The sequence below is a fragment of the Phacochoerus africanus genome, chromosome 6 (assembly GCF_016906955.1).
Source record: "Phacochoerus africanus isolate WHEZ1 chromosome 6, ROS_Pafr_v1, whole genome shotgun sequence".
NCBI lineage: Eukaryota > Metazoa > Chordata > Mammalia > Artiodactyla > Suidae > Phacochoerus > Phacochoerus africanus.
In genome coordinates this window covers 39,592,086-39,616,526 of record NC_062549.1, presented here as the reverse complement: position 1 = coordinate 39,616,526, position 24,441 = coordinate 39,592,086, and the positions used below count along the sequence as shown (strand labels likewise).

At 40.8% G+C, this 24,441-nt stretch overlaps 1 protein-coding gene across 2 annotated transcripts in view; it reads left to right on the top strand.

Annotated features, from left to right (window-relative positions):
* CPQ (carboxypeptidase Q) overlaps positions 1 to 24,441 on the top strand; it is a 373,724-nt gene that overhangs the window by 116,533 nt on the left and 232,750 nt on the right. For both annotated transcript variants that reach the window (XM_047783560.1, XM_047783561.1), the window contains exon 3: positions 13,703 to 13,910. In XM_047783560.1, coding sequence (XP_047639516.1) covers positions 13,703 to 13,910 — 208 coding nt within the window. The remainder of the gene's footprint in view (positions 1 to 13,702; positions 13,911 to 24,441) is intronic.

The following is a 24,441-nucleotide window of genomic DNA, read 5'->3' as shown; positions in this document are numbered from 1 at the left end:
GGTTCTGTTTTGGATTTCTCTAACAATTGCTGATTCTGTACCTCTTTTTTTCTTGGTGAGTGTGGCTAAACGTTGTCAATTTTCTTTATCTTTTTTAAAAAACAGCTCTTGGTTTCATTGATCTTTTCTACTGTTTTTCTGATCTCTATTTTACTTATTTACTCTCTGATCTTAATTTTTTCCTTTCTTCTGCTGACTTTAGGCTTGCTTTGTTCTTTTTTCAGTAATTATTTTAGGTGTCAGGTTAGGTTATTTGAAATTTTTCTTGTTTCTTGAGGAAGGCCTCTAAGCTTTCCTCTTATAACTGCTTTTGCTGCATCCCATAGATTTTTGTAAACTTGTGTTTTCATTTTTGTCATCAGATTTTTTTTCTTATTTCTCCTAGATTTCATCATTAGCCCACTGGTTTTTTTTTTTTTTTTTTTGGTAGCATGTTGTTGCTTAGCCTCCACATGTTTGCTCTTTTCCTCTTTTTCTTTCTATAGTTGATTTTTACTTTCATAACATTGTGGCTGGAAAATATGCTTGATATAATGTCTGTCCAAATTTATCATTGAGGCTTGTTTTGTTACCCAATATGTGGTATATCCTGGAGAATGTTCCATGCATGCTTCAAAAGAATATGTAGTCTAGGTTTTTTGTAGTGTAGTGTCCTGCAAATATCAATTAAGTCCAACCAGTCTATTGTGTCCTTTAGGACCTCTCTTGCCTTGTTGATTTTCTATTTGTATGATCTGTCCTTTGATGTCAGTGGAATATTAATGACTCCTACTATTATTATTGTCTCTTTCTCCCTTTATGTCTACTACTATTTGCTTTGCATATTTAGGTGCTCCTGTATTGGGTGCATATATGTTTACGAGTATAATATCCTCATCTTGTATTGATCCCTTTATCATTAATATAATGCCTTTCTTTATCTTTCTTTATGACTTTAGTTTTAAAATTTTGTCTGATATAAACATTGCTACTGCCATCTTCTTGTCTTTTCAATTTGTGTGACATATCTTACCATCTTCGTATTTTCAGTCTATGTGTGTCTTTTGCCCTGAAGTGATTCTCTTGTAAGCTGCACATCGAAGGTTCTTGTTCTTGTTTTTGTTTTTTAAAATCCAATCAGCCACTCTGTGTCTTTTGATTGGAGCATTTACTTATTCCGTTGACATTTAAAATGATTATTGATAGGTATGTACTTATATCTATTTTATTCCTTGTTTTACTTTTGTTTTTGTAGTGCTTTTTTGTTCATTCCTTTTGTTTTTGTTCTTTTTGTGGTTTGATCATTTTCTTTTGTAATATGCTTGAGTTTCTTTTTTGTTTTTGTGAATTTATTGTAGGTACTGGATCTGTGGTTACCATGGAGTTCGTATATGTTGACTCATGGCTATATACACTTGCTTTAAACTGATCATCATTTAAGTTCAAACACATTCTAAAAGATGTATTTTTTTATTCCCCTCCTCCACATTTTGTGTTTTTAATGTCCTTTTTTATTTATTTTTGCCTTTCCTATTAGAATTTTCCCTTTCCTGTAGATTCTTGCTTCTTTTCCATTTCAAAAAGATCCTTCAACTTTTCTTTTGGAGTAGGTTTAGTGTTGCTGATTTCTTTTAGTTTTGGCTTTTCTGAGAAATTCTTTATCTCTCTCCTTCTCTTCTAAATGATAATCTTGCTGCGTAGAATATCCTAGGTTGCAGATTTTTCCTTTTCAGGACTTTGAATATATCATGCAAAGTTTCTGCAGAGAAAGCAGCTGATAGCCTTATGAGGATTCTCTTTAAATGACACTTTCTTTTTCTCTTTCTATCTTTAGAATATTCTCTGTATCTTTAACTTTTGTCATTTGAATTATGGCATGCTTTGGTGTGAGTCTGTTTGGGTTCATCTCATTTGGGGCTTTCTGTGCTTCCTTGGATATCTGTTACCTTTGTTAGTTTGGGACATTTTCAGCCATCATTTCTTCAAATACATTTTCAATCCTCTCTCTCTTCTCCTCCTGCAACTCCTATTATGCATAAGTTTGCATTTTATGCCATAGATCTTGGATGTTGTTTTTATCTTTTTTTCATTTGTTTTCTACCTTCTGTTCTAATTGGGTGATTTCCTTTATTTTATCTTCCACATAACTTATTCATTCTTATGTGTCATTTAGTCGACTATTCATTGCTTCTAGGTTGCTTTTTATCTTAGAAATTGAATTATCTATTTTTGATTAGGTCATATTTATAGTTTCTAGTTCCTTATTACAATGATCTGCATTTATATTGATGGTCTTTCTTAATTCAGTTAGTGTTTTTATTACTTCCTTTTTGAATTTGTTGTCTGGTAGACTGATGATCTCTGTTTCATTATTTAATCTTTTAGATGTTTTCTCTTGCTCTTTTAATTGGAAGTAGTTCCTCTGCCTTTTTATTTTACTTAACTTTCTCTGTCTCTATGAATTTAGGAGAAGAGTTATCTATTGTGGCCTTTAAGGGGTGTTTATGTTGGAGTGTCCCTAGATAGATTGCATTTGTTCAATGTCTTTGGTGGGAGGGCTTTTTTTTTTTTTTTTTTTGGTTGTTTTTGCTTCTTAGGGCCACACCCATGGCATATGGCAGTTCCCAGACTAGGGGACAAATCAGAGCTGCAGCTGCAGGCCTATACCACAGCCACAGCAATGCAGGATCTGATCCGTGTCTGCAATTTACACCACAGCTCATGGCAACACTGGATCCTTAACCCACTGTGCAATGTCAGGGGTTGAACCCACATCCTCATGGATACTGGTTGGGTTTGTTACCCTCTGAGCCACAACAGGAACTCCAGTGAGGGCTGGTTTTGATGTGAATACCAGTCACTTTCCTCAGGGAGTGCTGGTCACTATCACCTTGGTAGGGAGTGTGGTTGGTGTTGGAAGTTCTAAAACCTGAGCAGAGAGGTAGGACTTCCTCTCTGCTCTGTACCTGTCACTGGGCTTTCAGGAGCTGGATCTGTTCCCCAGTTACTGGAGCAGAAGCTCTGAAGGTTGGGCTCAAGCAGGCTCTGCTCCCTTTGAGTGTTTTGCCCCAATGGAGAGGAGTGCTGAAGTAAGTGGAGCTCTTGCATTCACAGAGGGCTGATGCATTTGCTATGTAAGTATCTTAACCTCCACTCAGGTGCAGCCCAAGTTGTATCCCTTCACCTGTTGTGGTTGTTCCAGATCCAGTGCAAGGCTGTGGTGTGGAGTATGGGGAGCTAGAGTGTTTGCTAGGCTGCAACTGGGAGTTGGGGCATTGTGGCTGGAGGAATTGAAGTGGCTTCACTGCTGTCAGAGATCTGGGCTGCTGCTGTGGCACAGATTGAGTTAGTGCCAACACTGGCTGCTGCTGTACCACCTGGCTCACTCCGCAGGTCTACCAATCCTCCTCTGCATCGCTAGATCAAATCTTCTTCCAAGACCTGTCTGTCCCAGATCCAGTGCCAAGATATGGTGGGTATGGAGTGGGTAGGGCTGGGGTGTTCGCCCTGCTCAGATGGTGGAGTACAAGAAGGTAGTAGCCACCAGTGCAAAGCTGTTTGTTGGCAAACCAGCACCCACACACTCTTTGTGAGTAGTGTCAAGCCTTCTCTCTCTTCTTGAAGTTCTCCCATCATCCAAGGGGGCTTGTCCGCTCCATGTAGGATCCCAGGACTGGGACACCCAGTCTGTGGCTCAACCTACTCAGTCCCCATATTGAAGTCTGCCTGTGCAGACCTTCTTCTCCTTTCAGATCCCTCCCAGGGTAGGGTCCTAACCCTAAGCCTTTTTTCCATCCCACCCAATCATGTGGAAATCTTCCTTGCAGCTTTGATTATATAGGAGCTCTTCTGCCAGTTTCCAGTTAGTTTTCCATGAGAATTATTCCACATGTAGATGTATTTTTCTTCTTTTTATGGCTACAGGGGCATTTGAAAGTTCCCAGGCCAGAGGTCAAATGGGAACTGTAGCCGCTGGCCTCCACCACACCATGGCAACACTGGATCCGAGTCACATCTGCAACATATACTGCAACTTGCGGCAACACCAGATCCTTACCCCACTGAGTGAGGCCGGGGACTAAACCCCACATCCTCACAGACACTATGTCAGGTTCTTAACCCGCAGAGCCACAATAGGAACTGCTGTATTTTTGATGTGTTTGTGGGGGTAGGTGAGCTCCACATCCTACTCTGCCCCCTTGATTTGACCTTTATATGATTATCTGATGCTTTGTCTTAAAAATATTTTCTTCATGTCAAGAAAGACATCAACCATTCCTTTTTTCCCTGTAGAGTTTTAATTAAGAATGGATATTTAATGCTTCAAATGTCTATCTTGTCTCCCTTCTGATAAAATATGCTGTCTAGCTTGTTCAGGCTTTTATAACAAAAGTAGCATAGACTGGGTGACTTCTAAGCAATCCACATTTATTTCTCACAGGCTGAGGACTCCAAGATCATGGTGCTGGTGGATTCCATGAATGGTCAGGGTCCACTTCCTAGCTGGCTGTCTTTTCACTGTAACCTCACATGGTGGAAGGAGTGAGGGCTATTTCTGGGGCCTCTTTTATCAGGGCGCTACTCCCACTCAAGAGGGCTCTGTCCTCAGGAGCTAATCACTTCCCAGAGGCCTCGCCTCCTATTACCATCACTTTTTGGGTTAGGATTTCAATGCATAAATTTTGGAGGCACGCAAACATTCAGCCTGTGCTGTGAGTTATATCTCATAGGAGAATGTTGGGCTCTGAGGGTAATGGGAGAGTGACATGGTTCGATCAAGTTAGGGTATTTCTGAATGAGAAGACAGTGATATTGGGTGAGATAATCTTTAAATGCTTTCCAGTCTAGTTAATGAGATATATTTCCCACTGAGGCTTAAGCTAAAAGCAATATTTAGTAATATGGACAGAGCATTTCACTGTAAATGCCATCTTCATTACCGAATGAATTTTATGTTGCTGCATAGCTTTATCATCATTGTCATCTTTACCAAAGAAGTTATCTATTGTCAACGTTTTTCTTATTCCAAGATAGGTTTTCATCCTTCTTAGCACATAAGCACATCTTTTTTAAAAAAATTGTTGGAGGAGATAAATAAGAAAAAAGCAACAAATTAAGATGATGAAATATATATACATTAGCAGAAAATTATAACTTACATAGGAAAACAGGATCAGAAAAGACAAAAGGGAACAAATGTAATTTTATGTTTACTTCACATTGCAAAATATCTAATAATAATGAAAATTAGTATTTATGCAGTACTCTCTAGAGGACAAAATATTAAGTATAATTTTTTAGCTATTTTGAATTCTCTTTTATATTTATTTCACAGTCAATTACCTTCTTGTATCTTTAAATCTTTGCATTTTTGTGTCCTAGGGAAATAAGCCAAAAACTCTTCCTATATGCTGTGGATGTTAAAGATCACACAGTTTTATTCCTCTAAGCATTTCGATCATCTTCTTTCTCTCATACACTCTTGTGGAATTGCCTGAATTTTGGAAGAAGGTACACCTCTTTGATACAGTATTTGTACTAATCTCCTTACTGAGATCTGCAGGTGGAACATAAGATATTAAACATGTTGGTTTAGTTTTGCTCATGCAGTGTCTGTCATCAGTATGAAGCAGAATTTAAGAATTTGACTTTTCCCTCTCTCTCTTCTGCCATTTCAACGGAATTATAGAAATCGGGAATGACATTTACGCCTGCCTTCTCTCTCTTGATCAGGTTTTTTGTTTGTTTGTTTGTTTTTACCTATGGAAGTTGGAAATATTTTGCTGTTTCCTTTTTGCATAATGATAGTGTAAATGAATCCTTTTGCTTTTGTATTCCTATCTTTTAGGGCCGCACCTGCGGCATACATATGGAGGTTCCCAGGCTAGGGGTTGAATTGGAGCTGCAGCTACTGGCTTTCGCCACAGTTACAAACAATGCTAGATCTGAGCTGCACCTGTGACCTACACCGCAGCTCAAGGCAACACCGTATCCTTAACTCACTGAGCAAGGCCAGAGATCACACCCAGAACCTCATAGATACTAGTTGGATTCTTAACCTGCTGAGCCACAATGGAAATGCTTCTTTTTGTATTCTTAATGACAGTATAAATGCCTGAGATCAGTTTACTCTTATTAATTGTTAATGACAATACAAAAAGTCTTCGATGTACTCTTACGGTGCTAGATCTTAAAAAACTAAAAGTCAGTTATCTTCAAACTGATTTCAAAACAGATGAGCCTTTCTAATAAACAGAATAGATGCTGTTTTTAACCTTACTAATAAGGAAGTTAAAACAAAACAAAACAAACCAAAAACCCCTCGGAAACAAAAGACTGTAGCTTCAAAAGCTCCCCCTCCTCACAGTCATCCCTTCTTCAGCTCTTTCTTGAGGAGACATTCCAAGACGTGATTGTGCTGTGAATAATATTTAGTTTAGTCAGTGTATTCTATGCCCTTGTGAAAGCCTCCATATTCCTCAGTAAGGATCATAACTGTCCTCTTGTGGGATATTGAACATCACAGGCTGACACCCACTTTCAACGGTTGATTTGAGCTCTGCAAATTTTGAAATGCTCAGAAACAAAGTGCCTGGTATCGTTTATAAAGAGCTAGAAAAAAAGTGACTAGCATTAAAGGGAATTTGACAGATGTATGGTAATCAGAAGGGAAATGTCAAACTTATTTATTTAATCCTTGCACTTATTTTACGTATATAAAAGAAAATATTCAGCTGACTTCAAATTGTATCACCTTACATAACATATGCACAAAATTTAGTAAAATTTGAAAAGCTGGTTTAGGACTTAATTTTCCATGTTTTTGGGTAGACTCTCTAGCAAGCACAGAGATCAGCAGTCTTTGTTTTCATACATCTGATGAAGCAGACCCATGGAAGCATGATTTTTGAATGAAAAGGATACCAGGATTTTCTCTGGAGGAGAATCTGGAAACTTCAGATTTTTATTTTGATTTTTTATATCAGGAGTTTTATCGGAGTAACACACACAATTAGGTGGATTTTAGTATATTCAGAGTTGTGCAAGCACCATCACTATCTAGTTTTAGAACATTTTCATCGTTCTGAAGAGAAATCCCTCGCTATGAGCACTCGCTCCCCATTTCCCTCTCCCCTCCAAGAGTGCAAGGCAACTTAAAATTTAATTTCTACATCTATGAATTTGCCTATTCTGGCCACTTCTTATAAATGGAATTTTGCAGTGGGTGGTCTGGTGTGATTACCTTCTTTCACTTAGGGTAATGCTTTCAAGGTCCATTCATGTTATAGCTGTAGCGTGTTTCAGAAAATTATTTCTTCTTCCTTTTTCTTTTCTTTTTTTTGTCTTTTTAGAGCCGCGCCCAGGGCATATGGAGGTTCCCAGGCTAGGGGTCTAATCGGAGCTGTAGCCACCAGGCACAGCCACAGCAACACCAGATCCCAGCTGTGTCTGCGACCTACACCACAGCTCATGGCAACGCTGGATCCTTAACCCACTGAGCGAGGCCAGGGAATGAACCCGAAACCTCATGGTTCCTAGTTCGATTTGTTTCCGCTGCGCCATGTTGGGAACTCCCCCGAAAATTATTTCTTTATTGCTGACCAATATTCCATCCATTGTATGGATGTACTATATTTGTTTCCCTACTCATCAGCTGATGGACATTGCAGTTGTTTCCATCTTTGGACTGTTGTGAATAATGATATAAACATTTGTGTGCCAGGTTTTTTGTGAACATGTTTTGATTTCTTTCTCTCGTTTTTTTTTTTTTTTTTTTTTTTTTTGCTTTTTAGGGCCGCACCCACAGCATAGGGAAGTTCCTAGGCTAGGGCTCGAATTGGAGCTACAGTCCCTGGCCTACACTACAGCCACAGCAACGTGGGATCCGAGCTGCGTCTGCAATCTATGCCACAGCTCACAGCTACGCTAGATCCCCGACCCACTGAGCGAGGCCAGGGATCAAACCCGCGTCCTCATAGATACTAGGTGGATTCATTTCCGCTGAGCCACAATGGAAACTCCTCATTTATCTTTAATATACACCTAGGAGTAGAATTGCAGGTCATATGATGACTGCATGTTTAATTTTTTTATGGAACTGTCAAATTGTTTTCCAAAATGGCTATACCATTTTACATTCATGCCAGAAATGCACAATGGTTGAAATTCTCCCCATCCTCACTGGTACTTGTTTTTATCTATATTCCTTTTTTTAAAAAATTGAAGTATGGAGTTCCTGTTGGGGTACAGCAAAAACAAATCTGACTAGTATCCATGAGGAGGTGGGTTCGATCCCTGGCCTCGCCCAGCGGGTCAGGGATCTGGCGTTGCCCTGAGCTGTGGTGTGGGTCGCAGACTCGGCTCGATCCCCTGTTGCTTTGGCTGTAGTTTAGGCTGGCAGCTGTAGCTCCAATTTGACCCCTAGCCTGGGAAATCCCATATGCCACAGGTGTGGCCCTAAAAAAGGCAATAAATAAATAAATAAATAAATAAAATTGAAGTATATTTTATTTACAATGTTGTGTTAGTTTCAAGTTACCTGTCTTTTTGATCATAGCCATCCTATGCGAAGTAGCATTTCACTGTGGTTTTGATTTGCATTTCCCTTATAGCTAATGATGTTCAGCATTTTTTCATGTGCTTATTATCCATTTGTATATCTTATTTGGAGAACTGTCTAAATTCTTCACCCATTTTTAAATTGAGTTACCTTTTTATTATTGAGTTTTAAGAAATGTTTATGCATTTTAGAGCCTTATCAGATAGGTGATCGTCAAAAGTTTGCTCCTGCTCTGTGGATTGTTTTTCACTATTTGATGGTGCCTTTTTAAGTACAGAAATTTGACATTTTAATGAGTCAATTTATCTCCTTTTCTTTTGTTGCCTATGATTTCAGTATTGTATCTAAGAAACAATTTCCTTATGTAAGATCATGAAGTTTTATAGTTCTAGCTCTTACATTTAGGCCTATGATTCACTTTGAATTATTTTTGTGTGTGTGTGATGTACTTCATTCTTTTTCATGTGGCTGTCTCAGTGGTGCAAGCACCATTTGTGGAAATACTTTTTGTCCCCATTGAATTATCCTTGTTGAAAATGAACTGACCATACTTACGAAGTTTATTTCTGGATTCTAAATTATATTTTATTGATCTACATATCTATCCTTATGTCAGTACAACTCTTTTAATTACTATAGATTTGTAGTAATTTTTTTTTTTTTGGCTATGCCCATGGCATACACAGGTTCCCAGGCCAGGGACTGAACCCGAACCACAGCTGTAACCAGAGCCACAGCAGTGACAATGCTGGATCCTTTACCTGCTGACCTACTAGGGAACTCCCTGTGTTATGTTTTTATTTTTATTTATTTATTTATTTAACTTTTTGTTAAAGTGTAGTTGATGCACAGTATTTCTTCAGTCTCTGTTGTACAGCACAGTGACCCAGTTGTGCACAGTTCCCTGTGCTATACAGTTGGATCCCATTGCCCATCTATTCCAAATGTCGTAGTTTGCAAACGATGCAATAGAAAAGGGCCTAATCCCCAAACTATACAAACAACTCAAATAACTCAACAACAAAAAAATAAACAACCCAATTGAAAAACGAGCAGAAGACCTATATAGACATTTCTCCAAAGAAGACATACAGATGGCCAATAGGCACATGAGATAATGCTCAACATCACTAATTATTAGAGAAATGCAAATCAAAACTACAATGAGGTATCACCTCACACTAGTCAGAATGTCCATCATTAACGAGTCAGCAAATAACAAATGCTGGAGAGGGTGGGGAGAAAAGGGAACCCTCCTTCACTGTTGATGGGAATGTAAATTGGTACAACCTCTATGGAAAATAGTACGGAGATACCCCAGAAAACTAAGTATGTATTGTGTTTTTAAAGCGTGACTCCGCTATTTTAAACTTGTGTTGGCTATTTTGAATCCCTTGCTTTTCCATATGAATTTTAGAATCAGGTTGTAAATTTCTTCAAAAAAGGCAGCTGGGAGTTTGGTAGAGATTATGCAGAATCTGTAAATCTATTTGGGTTCATAAAAACGGGGTATCTTCCCATATATTTGGATCTTCTTTAATTTATTTCAATAATATTTTGCAATTTTTATTACACAAATCTTGCACTTCTGTTAAATGTATTTGTAGCATTTTTTTGTTGGTAATGGAAATGGAATTGTTTACTTAATTTTCACATTGTTCATTGATATTTTATTGTACAGTATTCTATTGTTTATCACTACTGTACTGTACTGTATATTGATATGCTATCCTTCCTCCTTGCTGAACTTGTTAATTCAAATAGTTTTTTAATGTGTGGATTCCTTAGGATTTTTTATATACTTGACCCTGTCATCTGTGAACAGAGGTAGTTTTACTTCTTTGTTTCCAGTCTAGATTTCTTTTATTTCTTTTTCTTGTCTGAGCTTCCTGGCTAGAACCTCCAATATAAGGTTAAATGGAAGTGGGCAGAACAGACATCCTGGTCTTATTTCTGATCTCAGGGGATTCAGTCTTCCACTACTAAGTATGATATTAGCTGTGGGTTTTTCGTAGATATCATTTATCAGGTTAGGAAGTTTCCTTCCCTTCTTAGTTTGTTGATTGTGTTTATTATGAAAGAGTGTTAGATTTTGTCAAAGGCGTCTTCACTATCTATTGAAATAACTTTTTTCCCTTTTATTATATATACTAAATTGTTTTTGTATGTTTGTTTGTTTTGCTTTTTTCATTTTTAGCTGCCCCACAGCACATGGAGCTCCCAGGCCAGAGATCAGATCCAAGCCACAGTCGAGACCTAAGCCACAGCTGTGGCAATGCCAGATCTTTAACCCTTCATGCTGAGCTGGGAATCAAACCTGTGTCTCAGAGCTCCCAAGATGCCGCCAATCCCGTTGTGCCACAGTGGGATCTCCCATTAATTGTTGTTTTTTTTTTTAATGTTAAATCAATCTTGCATTCTTGGAATAAATCCCACTTGGTCATGGTGTAAACTTCTTTTTCATTTGTTCTTATATCAGTTTGTTTGTATTTAGTGATTTTTTTTTTGCATTTATATTCATAAGAGACACTGAGCTGTAGTTTTCTTGTAGTGCCTAGGTCTGGTTTTTAAATTAGTAATAGTGGCCTCGTAGAATAAATTGCAAAATGTTCCCTCCTCTTGTATTTTTTTTTTTTTGAGGACTTTGTGAAGGGTTGATAGTTATCTTTAAATGTTCTTATTTTGATTTTTTTTTATGTCTTCCTTTGTAGCTTACCCTTTGCTATTGTTAAATTGCAGGTGGGGCTTGTAAAAGGGGTCAGGAAGGTGCTGTGTATACTGATCATCTCCTGCAGGATAAGTGACAGTAAAAATACAGGACTCCAAACAAACCTGTTGAACCTTCCTTGTCCCTGCTTCTACTAAACAATGCTGGATACTCCCCCTGGAGAACATGCTTCCTTCCAGAAACGAATTGGAAGCCTTCTCTATCTTGAATTCAGAACCACCAGTTATAAGATGCTGTTTTCCTCAATGGAATCATGGGTATATGCCCAGGTCACTGTCCCCACTTTAAGAACTCTTACCTGTAACTTCTTAGTACTAATTTGTTTAGAAACATTATTTAAAAGAACCTATTAAAAAGTGTTACACTGACCTCCTTTTGAGTCAGAAGAGCCTGAGAACAAGGAGAGTTTGTTGAATCCTAGACATCACGTAAGGTAATATGAATAATAAATATTTAGATTGTCTTCCTACACGTTTCAAAATACTTTTGGTCATTAATCACTCTACCCGCTCAGTGGGAAAAATGAACACTGAAGACATAATAATAACAGCTGATGTTTACTAAGTAATTCCTATGTGCCAAACACTTTTAAATCCTTTGCATATACTATCTGTTTTATTCGTCACTCTTATGAGGTCAACACTAGTATTATTCTCTACTTTTCAGGTGTAGAAACTCAGAAACAGAGAGGTAATCTAAGTGGCTTGGCGTCAGGGAGGTAGAGGGTGGTAGAGCCAGGATCTGATCTAGGTTTTATGACTCAATAGCTTGCCCTACACCGAAAGCAAGAGTGGATTAGGCATATTCCAGAATAGGGATTCATATTCAGGGTTTCTGTTTTATAAGTTTTAGATTTATGTCATTTCTCTCTCTCTCTCTCTCTCTCTCTCTCACTCACACACACACACACCACACACACACACACACTAAGATTAAATTTTCAGTCATCACTTAATAAATGTCCATAACAGGGGTACTTAGATGGACCTGAGATTACACAGTCTCTCTCTCTGCAGGTAATGTAAGAGGTAAGTTAGTATAGTAAACACTTAACATTTATGGAATGCTTACTACATTCCAAAGTAAGTCACTGATTTGTATAAATTGACGAAAATTTTAAAGCAACTATGAAACAAGCATTGTAATTACTACCTCCAATCATGGCTGAAGCCACTGAGGCAAAGATGTAACTTGCCCAAGTCCAATTAGCAATACTGACACAGACCAGATTTGAACCCAGACAGTCTTGTTCCAGAACCTCTATTCTTAATCATTTTGCCATGCGATTTCTCTAGGTAAGTAAATAGTCATCCGCACACAGTCACAACAATACAGTCACACCAAGAAAACAATGATGAGACTGGATCGTCGTGTTGGTACATGTGAAGATTGGAGTTGCTTCTATAGGAGAGAAATGTATTATGGCTGAAAGGAGGAGAAGGCTTTTCTCTAAATAAGAGACAACCTGAAGCAAGTATGGACATATAAAGAGAAATATTAATTTGGAAAGAGAGGCTGTTGGTTTGTGCTTCAACAGAACACGGGATAGGCTGATGGGATTTGGTGAATGCTCAGAAGCTGTGGTCCTGAGGGAGCTGTGGTCAAGGAGGGTTTGGAGTTGTACCTTAGAGGTAAAAGGGGATAGTTTGAAAGAGCAATTTTAGAAAATGAGTTTGATGAACTCAATTAGCATGGGAAGAGGTTGAATCGACAGTAGATTAATATCAACTTCAATTACTCCTGTTTCTAGCGATGTAAGAAGCATCTGGAAATTAGCAGGAAAAACTTGACCAGTTGGGGTAGTATTTCCCCTTTAATGCCAAAGTTATAATCGTTTTCTTTTCCTTGTGGTAGTGAAATCACGGACCTGGGTTTATTTGGAACTGTTCTTAGTGGGAATGCAAACATTTCCCCAGACATTGTCATGGTTTTCTTGCACAGCGTTCTATCCCTGTGCAAGGCTACATATTCAGCTTCTGTGTTTGGCTGGGAAGAGAGAAGCCCTCGAGCTGGTCAGCGACCAGAGACCTGGGCATATCCGGGCCAGTTTTCTTCCAGACACATGGGTCTTCTGGTCTGCAGTCTCAAAGGACTTTAGAGCTCCTGTTGTCTCCCTGAACACCTGTGTTCACCTCTTGGACATGAAGGCACTGAGTTTGAGACAATCTGCAACCTTTTAAAGGATTGTCCATATTATCAAAATAAATGTAATGTTTTCAATAAAATTACTATTAAATTAAAGTTTCTGAGTTATTTTTATAAAAAAGAAAAATCGCGTTCACATCAAAAGCTAGTAAATCAATATGGCCCACGCTTTCCTTTTCTCACATGGAAACAAAGATCAGTGAAAATCCAAGGTCAAATACAGGGGCTTTTAAAAAATACTTTTGGTCCATTTCCACTTTCAAGGTAACCTAGTGGCTTCTTTTCTCAAGTCCTCACACAGGCATTCAGGAATACCAGGATGGCGTGCCAAAGATCCCAACAGCTTGTATTACAGTGGAAGATGCGGAGATGATGTCAAGAATGGCTTCTCGTGGGAACAGAATTGTCATTCACCTGAAGATGGGAGCAAGGAACTACCCAGACGCTGATTCCTTCAACACCGTAGCAGAGATCATTGGGAGCAAGTATCCAGAGCAGGTGTGTGACGGCAAGGGGTGGGCCATCTGGGCACAGGGTTTTGCAGTCAAGTTTCAGTTTTCAGAGACAGTTTGGGAAAGAGAACATGAGTCTGCAGAGATGGTCCTCGTAGACCCAGTAAAGACAGAAATATCTATGTATCTGTATCTATCTATATCTATATCTATTTTTTTCCCCACCAAAAGTTTCCATCAAAAAGTTTACTACATCAACTGAAGAAGGGCAGGGCCAACTCAAGGGTAGCATCGTATCCACCGTGTGGAAGTTCACCTCTGAATAGGTGAGGGTGGTTCTTGTCTATATGTGTTTATGGACATTTGGGATAAAGTGCTGCCATGTTAAGGTTGCTTATCCATGGTGGGAGGAGTTTGGGATTATATATTATCCGTCATCTGGGTGAGCAGACTGCTTCTGGCCTAAGGGTGGGTGGCAAGGTGAGAAGGAGTTATTGGGCCCCTAGTCTTCAGTGGCCAGCAGGTGTTTGGGGGTGGCAGCAGCTGGAAGGCTGAGGTCGTGCTGGTTCATACAGCATCCCGGGAGCCCCTGCATCTTCTGGCTGAGAGTGCTCAGGGCTACTCTTCAGCCCAGCATGACTTTTTTCCAGTCAGCTTTATTTATAATTTACACAAATTAAACTTTGAGTGTACAATTCAGTGAGTATTGAAAAGTGTATCCAGTACTGTAATCACCACCACAGTCATAATGGAGAATATTTTCATGACCCCAGATGTTCCCTTGTGTCCCTTTGCTGTCTGCCTCCTCCTCTATTCTTCTGCCCCCTGGGGACCACAGATCTGCTTTCTGGAATGATAGCTTTCTCTTCTCTAGAATGTCATGTAAGTGAAATCATATTCCAGGAGTTTTTCAGGCTGGCTTCTTTCACTCAGCAAAATGCCTTGGAGGTTCATCCACGTTGTCGTATCCATTGTCCATTCCTTTAAACTGCTGAGTAGCATTTCATTGTGTGGTTAGACCACAGTGTGTGCATCCATTCACCAGTGATGGATAGTGAGTGGTTTCTAGTTTTTGACTGTCATCTATAAAGCTTCTGTGAACATGCTTGTATAAGCCTTTCCATGGCCATGTTTTCATTTCTCCTTGGGAAAGTGCCTAGGAGGGAATTGTGGGGCTGGCCTAAGATGTAAACACCCTAGTCGCTGTCAAAATGCCTCGATCTCTGTATTCTCTGGGGCAGCACTTCTCCATGTGGGTGATGGACAATTCCAGAGAGGGCCCAGAAATCAGGGTTGAACTTTTACGTCTACCGTAGCATTGCATAGCATTCTAAGTTAGTCATAAATACCTCGTTACCAAGATGTAAAAGATAGAAGGTTAACACAAGGTCTCCCACAAAGAAGTCACAGCATTGCTTCCCCAGAAGGAATGCGGGTGAGCCCAGGGACGTGAAGTTCCTGTGGCTGTGTCTGCCTTACAGCCTGCATGGAACCACATGGGCGTCTAGACTGGGATGGGAAGCAGAAGGCATGCGTCACCCCTCCAGGTGCAGATGTGTCCATGACCCCGCGTAAGCACTGACCATCCCGATAAAGCCCCTCCTGGATACCCTCCCTCAGCGCGCTGCTGTGTGCCATTGTTATGGTGTCACCCCACCAGAGCTTACAGGTGCCCTGAGCAGACCCTCTTTCACTTTTTCTTTTTCTTTTTCTTTTTTTGTCTTTTTGCCATTTCTTGAGCTGCTCCCATGGCATATGGAAGTTCCCAGGCTAGGAGTCTAATTGGAGCTGTAGCCACCAGCCTATGCCAGAGCCACAGCAATGCAGGATCCGAGCCGAGTCTGAGACCTACACCACAGCTCATGGCAATGCCGGATCCTTAACCCCCTGAGCAAGGCCAGGGATCGAATCCGCAACCTTACGGTTCCTAGTCGGATTCGTTAACCACTGCGCCATGACAGGAACTCCCTCTCTTTTACTTTCTTTCTTTTCCTTTTTTCCCTAATGCCTATCCCAGCACTTGGCATGTAGTGGCTTGTCCATACATATTTTATTTAGTGAAAGAAACAAAAGGAGAAAATGACTGCAAGACTTTCTTAATCTCCATTCTCTTTAAATCCAGGAGTTTTGCTGCTCACTGAGAACATGAGTTGTCCGTGGACATACTGAATGTCACCCCTGAATGCCACACTATGTGACTAAACTTGAGTCCATCAGCTCCCTCATACCTGATGCTTCACCTCAGTTTCTTGTCTCTGTTAAAGGAACCACACTTACCTATCGGTATAGTTATAAAACGTCAAGTTATTTTTCATTGGCTCCTCTTTATCACTGTCCTACATTCAGGAACTATATCCTTTTCAGTCTACTTTCAGCATATTAAAAAAATTGGGGAGTTCCCTTCATGGCGCAGTGAAAATGAATCTAACTAGGAACCATGAGGTTGTGGGTTTGATCCCTGGCCTCGTTCAGTGGGTTAAGGATCTGGTGTAGGTCACAGATGCGGCTCGGATCCTGCATTGCTGTGGGTGTGATGTAGGCTGGCAGCTAAGCTCTGATTCTACCCCTAGCATGGGAACCTCCATATTGCTGCAGGTGTGGCCCTAAAAAAAGAGCAAAAAAAAATTGGGGAGTCCCCACTCTGGTGCAGTGGGATCATTGGCGTCTCTGCAGTGCCATCCAGTGTGAGGGTTCAATCCCCAGTGTGGCACAGTGGGTTAAAGGATTCAGCATTGCTGCAGCTGCAGCATCTGTCGCAACTGTCTTGAATCTGATCCCTGGCCCAGGAACTCCACATTCTGTGGGATGGCCAAAAAAGGAAAAAAAGGAACAAAAAGCTGTTCCTGCCTTGACTTTACTGTCATTAATACCCTGATTCAGGCCCTTGCTATTTCCCTCCCTACTTTCTTTTCTTCTGTTTTCTTTCCACTTCTGCATTTTTGTAGTGCAGCTCAGTTATCTTTTAAAACACTGATCTCGAATTGATGTTTCCATGCTGTTGGGTCCCCTCTCTTGTTCCCTATAAGATAAAAGTAAATTTGGGGTGACTGATCTGAGGTGAGCAAGAGGGAGTGGGGTTGGGAGGGTTAAGTTAGAAGCCGTTGTGCTTAAATTATATAGAACTATTCATAAATGAGCAGACATTAAAATGAAGGAGGCAGGAAGGGAAATGCATGATGGAGATTCAATGTCAATTGAGACTCATTCTTCTTTGACTAGTGCGGGGAGTTTAGCGCCTCTAAATCTGACAAAATTTCCTAAAACCATTCAGCTTTACTTTTAACTATTAGTGATGCTGACAGTGACATCAACGTTGGTCTTGATAGTTTCGGTTGACTAACTTATCACTGACACATCCTTTTCCTTATTATGCCAAAGACCAGCGCTAAATAATGTGGCACAAAGTAGGTGCAGTGGAAATTATCTCTAAGAAGGAAGCGGGTGCATTGAAATTCCCATTATTCTGCCTGCAGCCGAGCATCCTAGGTGACTCAAAAGTGGGTAACACTCAGGCAGTGGCTGAGAGTCTTTGGTGCTGACACCCAGCCCAACCCCTTACTTCTCCTACATGCCCAGCACCTGATGAAAGGAAAGTAATTAACCCGTAAAGAATCCTTCTGATTTGGCCCAAGATCCATGGACAACATGTGGTGAATTTCGGCTCTGGAAAAGTGTATATGTGATTGATGCACCATTAACACATTCAAAACCCTATCACATAATCCAGGGATAAGCCTTGACTGAATTAACTACAGGCTTTTAAAAAAATGCCCAAAATACAAATACTTTATTGGCTTTCAATGTGTGAAAAGGCGGAATAGTGGTATTAGAGACATACATCCTACCTTCTTCCTAAAAACTTCACAAGATGCCTCCTCCAAGCCTGGAATTCCCTTGTGACTCAGCCCTCTTCTGTGATTTGGGCACGTGCAGGACTCAGCAGACCCGAGGAGGGGGTTATGTGCATTTCCCTGGGGGTAAGCAAGCCTCTGGGAGCTCTGACATTTGGCTTTGGACCTCCTTTCTCTCGGACAGCTTTATCCCCAGGAAATCATGGTACCTGTGAGGCCCATCCATGGCTGAGAATGAGTCTGAGAGGGTGGGGGACGAGAGCCCTGTTACTTCCAGGCTCATCCTTCTTGGCACTAAAATAGCCTTGTTATTCTACTGCCGTTTATTAAGGAGCTAATTTGCATTGGAAAATTCATAGGAAACTTGTTGCCATCCATGAATAGGTTTTTGGGTTTTTTTTTTTTTTAATTAAATCAACAGAGGTTGTCCTACCTCTTAGAATAATAGTCTTAGGCAGAGACAGAGGGATAAGGATCTCAGCAATTTAGTGCTGATTTCCTGACCTTCAATGAGGAAGCCGAATCTACGAGCAATTTGTTCAGGGAGGCACAACAAATGCGTGATAGGGCACATGTGGAATGTGACTCCAGATTTCCTGACTCCCATTTCTTTCTACATCAGAGATACCCCACCACTGTGCTTCAGCACACCTTAGCCGAATGCAGAGCATCTAAACCTGTTGATTCAGGATACAAGTCAGTCGTATCATCCTTGCCAAGTCATTACTTGTGTCTTTCTCGTGTGTTTTTTCTCCTGATGTCTCTTTCCCAGGCACAAAGACCTCTCAAATGTCCTGTCCCTTGTTATCTCGCAGATACCTAGAGCACCCATGGGGGTTATTACGTGGCAGTGCACCTGTGGGTGGTCCGTTCCTCCTTCTCACCTGCTCTCCGCCGAGTGTGATTTGGGTCTCATTCCATTTTTGCTCCTTCACTTTGGAAGAGGATCTGATGAAGGCACCACGTGTGTGGTGCGAGTGACCTCATGATGCCCTTTTCCGCTGTGCCCCTGCCCACTCGCCGTCATCCTCCCCAAGCAGGTGTTTCTCTTTTAGCAAAGGACCACAGACAAAGCCAGAAGAGGTCTACTACCAATTGCATCATTAAAAAAGAACTTTTTATTTTGAAATAATTTCCGACTCAAAAGAAGTTGTAAAAATAGTGAGGAAAGCTTGGGTGTATCACTTGCCCGGCTTCACCAGTGATGACATCATACAGAGCTTGGGCCCATTAACCCAATGAGGAAACTGGTGAGAAGCTAGTCCTATGAGCGAGCTGCCTTCTTGGCCATCAGGGGCTGCCTTGTGGGCAACCTCCAGGGAGCAGCCAGTGCAGGCAGGGCCCTGGCCTGACGTTACCCCACACAGGCCTTTCCCAGGCTCCGTTAGTGATGCTGCCAGGGCCTCCCCTCAAATGAACAAGCACATACAGAAGGAGAGTTGTGCTCAAGTTGATCTAAGGAGTGGGGAATCTTGCTGAGAATTTCTCTCAACAAGTGCAGCGTCTCTCACACTGGCTCTTAGGGTCAGCCCACTGCTAATGCCCCTCAGCAATTTCCCAGGCCTTCTTCTGAGGTCTTGCTTAGCAAATGCAATATATATATATATGCATATATATGCATTTTGTCTTTTTTCTTTTAGGGCCACGCGTGCAGCTTATGGAGATTCCCAGACTAGGGGTCTAATCCGAGCTGTTGCTGCCGGCCTATTCCAGAGCCACAGCAACGCCAGATCCAAGCCACATCTGTGACCTACACCACAGCTCATGGCAATGCCGGATCCTCAACCCACAACCTCCTGGTTCCTAGTCAGATTCGTTTCCGCTGCACCACGACAGGAACTCCGCAAATGCAATATTTAAAAAATGTTAAGATGTTCAATAATTCTTCTGAGGGAATTGTATGGACAAGAAAAGTGCTTAGAATTTTCTCTTTTCGATTGATAATATCCAAGCCTATTTTGATAAAGCCTTGATAAGGGGGATTATTTTTTGTAATATAAGCCTTTTCCAAAGGCAGTTATTTTCATGGATTTAAAGAACAATTTCAGTTTCATATGCCAATGTTATTTCCAATATAATGCTACACTGTGAAGACTAGGAGGAAATATTCAAATGAAAGTTCTAGTCTGTTAACTGGCGAATTTACTTTTCTTTTGTTTAGTGCAGGGCAGGGTTTCTCAGGGTCATCATTAGTGCTATTTGGGGCCAGGTAATTCTTTGTCGTGGGAGGCTGCCATGTACCATGTAGAATATTTAGCAGCATCTCTGGCTTCTCCACTATTCCCCGCAGCCTGACCATCAAAAATGTCCCCAGGCACTGCCAAATGTCCCCTGAGGGACAGAGGTCCCTGCCCACTGAGAATCACAGGTGTGGTGTGATGGAAGGAACTCATGGGTGGGTGTTGCCAGGCCCTGGTTCTGGTTTATTTCTGCCACCAATAAGCTAAGTGACCTTGGGCCACTTAATCTTTCAACTGGAAAATGGGGAACTTTGTCTGGAAAAGCTCTAAGGTCAATTCCAGCTTTAAAACTCCATTCTTAAAAAAAATTACTTGGAGATTGTCATGAGCGTGACAGTGTATCCTCTATACTCTTCAGTGGTAACAGACACAGTGGGAGTCCTTTGAGTCTTTCAGAGTAGGATGCTGGTAGGTGTGCCTTCTCCCTTCCTTTCTTCCTTCCTCCCTTCCTTTTTTTTTTTTTTTTGTCTTTTCTAGGGCCACACCTGTGGCATATGGAGGTTCCCAGGCTAGGGGTCCAATCAGAGCTGTAGCCACCGGCCTACGCCAGAGCCACAGCAACTCAGGATCCCAGCCGTGTCTGTGGCCTACACCACAGCTCACCACAACGCCGGATCCTTAACCCACTGAACGAGGCCAGGGATCGAACCCAAAAACTCATGGTCCCCTCGTGAGATTCATTAACCACTGAGCCATGATGGGAACTCCCTTCCTTTCTTTTAATAAAAACATTCTCTGGAAAGGTTACAGTAGAAAATTGACAGAACACTGTAAACCAGCTGTAATGAAAAAAAAATTTAAAAAAAAGCATTGATGCGATTTGCATCAGAAAAAAGTTTTTAAAAAATATTCTGTGTTTAAATACAGTTAGGAACTCTTCTATTGAAAACAGTTCAATAAATGCCTTTTTTGAGGCACTTCTTAAGCTTTTAATGTGCTAATGTGCACCAGAAATCTTTAAAAGGTCATTTTGCAATATTCCCCAAACTTCCTGAGAAATAATAGGAAAGAGGCAGACGATCCACTGGGGAGTTTATATTTTGGGGTTTTTCATGTTCTTTTTTCCCCCAACGATTCACTCATAATTCAGCACACATTTATTGAGTATCTGGTGTGTGTAGGCACTGGGGTTACTGGAATAGCGTTGGGTGGGCAGCATAGCACTGCAGTTAGAATCATATAGACTATAGAATTGAGGTCTTGCCTCTTACATTTGGTTGGTTGGTTATTTTGCCTCTCCGACCCTCCATAAATATGCGTCTCCTCTGGAGAGGGGAGAGCGTCTGCAAAATTAAGGAACTGAGAAATAGGAGAGGAATGTCAGGAGGGAAGGCCCACAGAGGCCTGGCATGCCACTCGAGGGTCTGGGCTTTGTCCTGTTGACCACAAGGAGTCCCTAAAAGGTTGGGTTAGAAGTGGATTTGCATTTTGATTCAGTCTGCCCACTGTATATCTTCCAGGGGCAAAGACTGAAAGTCAGCCAGGAGATTAGGTGGACTTTGAACTGAGACAGTTGAAATAACGTTGGAAAAGAAGAGATATTCAGGAAGTGTTTAGGAAATAAAATTGGCAAGAGTCATTAAAAGTTTGGATAGGAGAGAGAGAGAGAGAGAGAGAGAGAGGGAAAAGTGCAGTTTGGGTGACCTGGAGAATTTACTCATTCATTCTACAGGAATATATTAAGCTCCTACCGTATGTGGTCTATTCATTTACCCTCAGAACCCTTGGGGTGTTGTGATAGAGACAGGCAGTTAAGCAAGTGACTGCTGTGACAGGTGGCAAATGCCATAACATGGTAGCTGTGTGGTTTAGTGGGGATAACGATCCTGGCCAAGGAGGCCAAGGAGTGCTTTTCTGGAGAGAGCCAACTTATCCTCACAGTATGAGTAGTTAGCCATGAAGAGTTAACCATGTTAACGTTTGTGGGGATGAATTGGGACGTGGAGTAGTCTAAGCAGGAGTAGTGTATACAGAAGCCAAAGAGTAACTTACTCTTTTTTAAGGAGTGTGATGTGGCTGCCTATAATTTCCAAATCCATTTGATAATGAACACTGTTTTCATGGCGCTAAGCTGTAAAATAACCTAAAGAAAAAACGGCATGGCCTATTTCGCATATATGTGTTTTTAAAAATAAATTATTGAAAAGCTCAGCAGGCTCTTTGGAAACTGCCTTAACGCTGACACTGTCAGGACCCTTGTTGAAGGAATAAACAAAACCCGAGTGACCTGGTGGACAAACTCATTCCATACATAATTGAATAGTTGGAGGCTGTGCAGCAAATGCAGCTTTCCTTTCATTGGAATATGTAGTCTGATGATTTGTAAAACCTTCTTAATGGGTACAGCAAGTTATTCTGCCTGGGTGGGAGCCTTTTTCCTCACTTAAGCAGCTGTTTAAACTTTTATAAGCAAAGTAATTATTAAATCTTTCATGAACATATTGGTTGGAACATTTGTTCTCATCTTCACCTTGAGTTGGAAAGTTCTGGGGGCTGGGGTGAAAGAGTTTTAAACTGGCAAATTTCATCTTTTTTTTTTATTTCTTATTATAAATTTTTATGGCTTAGAACCAGCCAACCTAAATCGTGGGAGGAAAAATACATGTGTGGCAAGCTTGAGACATTTCATTGTTTATTTTTCAAATTTCTGAAATGCACTCACAGCTATGCATACCTCCAGGCTCATAAAGACAGCAAATGAAAATAGCTCAAGCCAGACAGGCTGTTTTAGATAGATAGCCACCCAGGTAGGCAAGGCAAGCCTTGAAGAGAACGCTTTCCTGGACCCAGTAAGTTATTTTAGTGTGCTCACATGGGGTTTGCAAGCAGAAGGATGTCATCCTCCATGGGTTTGAACACCCTTATTAATGTTGGAGACATTTAATAATAATCATAACCATTTGATGAATAATGATACACATTAATGGAGTACTTAACTTTGTGACAGGCCATATTCTAGATGCTTCTCATGCATTATCTCCTTTGATCTTCCCTATGGCCTTGTTAAGGAATCAGTGCTGTTATACCCATGTTGCAGATGAAAAACTGAGGCTTAGAGTTCACAACGTTGACAAAACTTCTGAATGGCAGCCCTGAATTAACCGCAAGCCTATCCTTTTCCAGGAACTATACTTTTTTTTTTTTTTTTCCACTTTTTAGGGCTGCACCTGTGGCCTATGGAAGTTCCCAGGCCAGGGGTCAGATGGGAGCTACAGCTGCTGGCCTATGCCACAGCCACAGCAACATGGGATTGGAGCTGCATTTGTGACCTATGTCACAGCTCATGGAAACGCCGGATCCTTAACCCATTGAACGAGGCCAAGGATCAAACCTCATGGATGCTGGTTGGGTTTGTTAATCAGTGAGCCACAAGAGGAACTCCAAAACCTGTATTCTTAACAATTCATTGTCCTGTACGTCTTAGTATCTTTCTATTCTAGTTTTAAAAGTTTCCTCTATCTTACCCTAAATGAAAAGAAAACCAGGACAACTGTCAACATTATAGTGAACAACAACGAATGCTTATTGATGACTTACTATTGCAAAACTCTGTTACGAGCTTAGAGATATTCTGAGGCAGAGAGGTGAGGAGAGGCAATAAAGGGACCCTTGAATGGCGGCAGGTTAGTAAATGAGGCAGTAAATTCTGGAAGTCAGACCCTTCTTTGCTAACATAGGGTTTGCACTACTGACTGCATCTGGTTGGTTCAGTGCTAATGTAATCATATGGTAACTTAGAGTTTGCAGTGGACTCTCACCTGTATTATTCCACTGATGATCATAGATAAGATAAGGAAGCTCAGATTCAGTGTAAATAACTTTAAGATAAGGAAGTTCAGTTCAGTATAAATAACTTGACTAAAGTCAGACATACATCTAATAAGTGGGAAATAAGATTCAAAGTTTGACTCCTCTGTAACTTACTATAGTCTCTGCCCAGATTTCTAGTTCTTACAGGGTAAAATAAATGCTTTTAAGATGTCCTGAAAACAAAACAAAACAAACTTAAAAACGAAAGTGTTTAAATAAATAATTACGATGCAATAAGAGCAATCTTGTTGGTTTTAAAATAGGCCTGAAAATTCTTTGATCCCCTTTTAAAAGATGGATCTGGATTCTCTCCCCCTACATGCAGGTTATACTTAGTGATTTACTTCTAATGAATGGAACGTGGCAGAAATGATGGTGTGTGTTGTCTGAGATTAGAACATAAAAAGCTCTGTGTCTTTCTCATTGTTCTTTCTCTTGGATCACTCACTCTGGGGGAACCCAGCTGCCGTTTTGTAAGGATGCTCAAGCCACCCCAAGGGAGGACCACTTCCTGCTCTCAACCAGCCCAAGCGAGCCAACAAGTAGATCCAACAGCTCTAGTCAAGCCATCAGATGGCTGCAACCCTGGCCAACATCTTGATCACAATATTATAAGAGACCCTGAGCCAGAACCACCCAACTAAGCCACTCCCAAATTCTTGACCCACAAAAACTG